Source organism: Nannospalax galili, unplaced genomic scaffold (genome assembly GCF_000622305.1).
Source record: "Nannospalax galili isolate Female #2095 unplaced genomic scaffold, S.galili_v1.0 scaffold875, whole genome shotgun sequence".
Taxonomy (NCBI): Eukaryota; Metazoa; Chordata; class Mammalia; order Rodentia; family Spalacidae; genus Nannospalax; species Nannospalax galili.
Genome location: NW_008337059.1, coordinates 2,228,683 through 2,230,456, shown reverse-complemented (window position 1 = coordinate 2,230,456; position 1,774 = coordinate 2,228,683). Strand labels below are relative to the sequence as shown.

The 1,774-nt window shown below is 55.3% G+C and overlaps 1 protein-coding gene across 3 annotated transcripts in view; it reads left to right on the top strand.

Annotated features, from left to right (window-relative positions):
• Positions 1-138: 138 nt before the first annotated feature.
• The window catches only part of Zfyve27 (zinc finger FYVE-type containing 27), a 31,916-nt gene continuing 30,280 nt past the window's right edge, over positions 139-1,774 (top strand). For 2 of the 3 annotated variants that reach the window (XM_008831964.3, XM_008831965.3), the window contains exons 1-2: positions 139-305; positions 1,097-1,294. In XM_008831964.3, coding sequence (XP_008830186.1) covers positions 1,098-1,294 — 197 coding nt within the window. In that variant the 5' untranslated portion in view covers positions 139-305; position 1,097. Of the gene's footprint in view, positions 306-1,096; positions 1,295-1,774 lie in introns of those variants that run through there. The other variant, XM_017797858.2, reaches the window with a different exon arrangement.

Below are 1,774 nucleotides of genomic sequence, written 5' to 3'. Positions count from 1 at the left end.
GGGGGGGGCGGGGGGGCGCAGGCACACTGGGGACAAGCGCACTAACCTGCGCTTGGGTGGGAGGAGCTCTGCCCGGAATGGGGCCCGGAGGCGGGACGGGCGCGGTGACGTCAGGCACGCGCCGCCGCGGAGTGACTAGCGTCCCGGAAGCGACGGCTGCGTTAGGCGCGGTCGCCTCTCGGACCTGAGACTGCCGGACTGCTGTGGGAGGAGTGCGGTGTCGGGGTGGGGCGGGCCTGCGGGAACTCTCCGGAGCGCCGTAGCCCTTCCGGTGCCCCCTGCCCCTCCCCTGGCCCAGCATCCGGGTAGGTGATGGCCATCTCGTCCCCGCTCGTGTGTGTGCTCGCGGATTGCAGAACTGGGCGCTCGCGCCCGGAGGAACCGGCACCTGCTGGCTCCGAGGTCTTGGGTGTGGCCTGACTTCCACGGCCTGCGGAGGTGTCGGTGGTCCAGCCTGTAGCCATCCTAGGCTCGGATCTCGTGCCTGCGCGGGTGCTTTCTCCCCAGCTGGTCCCATAGGGATTTGGGGACCTGGGCGGCCCCTTCTCCAGTGATGGAGGCCAGCCAGAGTTATGAGCTCGGAGACCACCGAAAAAGCAGGAAGGTTTACTTTGACGTGATAAATGCTTTGTCAGGGTTCAGAAGCCTTTGGGGAGCCTCAGGAAGGATCTCCCAGGCCACACTTGGGGAGTTGGCAAAGACTTCCCAGAGCCCAGGAGAGAGCTGTTTAAAATGACACTTGATGGATGAAGAGGGATCACCAGATAAAGAGCGGCGAAAGTTATTCCAAGACATCTATTTTCTTGGGTTTACTGACTGCCTCCCTCCAACAACCTGGCCATTATGGCTTATAATGCTTTTGTTAAGTATGTGGGGAAAGGAGCGTTGCATGGGGGATCCTCAGGACCAAGCTTTTCTATCTGAGTAGGTCACTTCACCCTGCTCAGCCTCAGCAGGAACAAAGTTTCCTCCTATGTGAAATGGGTGTGCCCTCTTACCGTTCAAGTTTTATTTTAAGCACCATATGAAAGAATGCAAGGGGGACATGTGTTGGAGACTGGAAGTTCACGCTAAGTGTGGGGAATTACGCTTACAGGATGCAGACATCAGAGCGTGAGGGGAGTGGACCAGAGGTGAACCCCAGTGTGATGCCTGAGGCTCTCCCGGAGTCACCACTTGCCCCTACAAAGCCGCCAGCGTTTGATCTTTTCAACCTGGTTCTGTCCTATAAGAGGCTGGAGGTCTATCTGGAACCCCTGAAGGATGCAGGTGATGGTGTTCGATACTTGCTAAGGTACATACTTTATGGAGTTGCTGTTCCTGCTGGGCCCCCTGCTTGCCTGATCTGTAGTAGCTCTGGCCAGTTAGGCAGTAACTGGGCTGTCCCTCTTGCTCTAGTGACAACTAGTTCTGGAGAGGTTTGTTTTTTAGTTTTAACCAGATCCCGTGTCTCAGCCTTATCCAGGAGACGATAAGGAACCATTTGGCATTTCGTAAGGATTTTTCTTTGTAACTTGACAAGGTCCTCTCAGGGCCTTTTAGACAGCCTTGAATATTGACTTTCTATAGCTTAGAGCAGGCTTAGTTTTTTTTTTTTTTCCATCTCTCCCAGTATTAACATAACTAGTATTAAAATTGGGCTATAGCTGGGTGTGGTGGTGCACACCTTTAGTCCTAGCACTTGGGAGGCAGAGGCAGGTGTGCAAGGTCAGTCTGGTCCACATAGTGAGTTCCAGGACAGCTGGGATTACAGGGAGACCCTGCCTCAAAAACG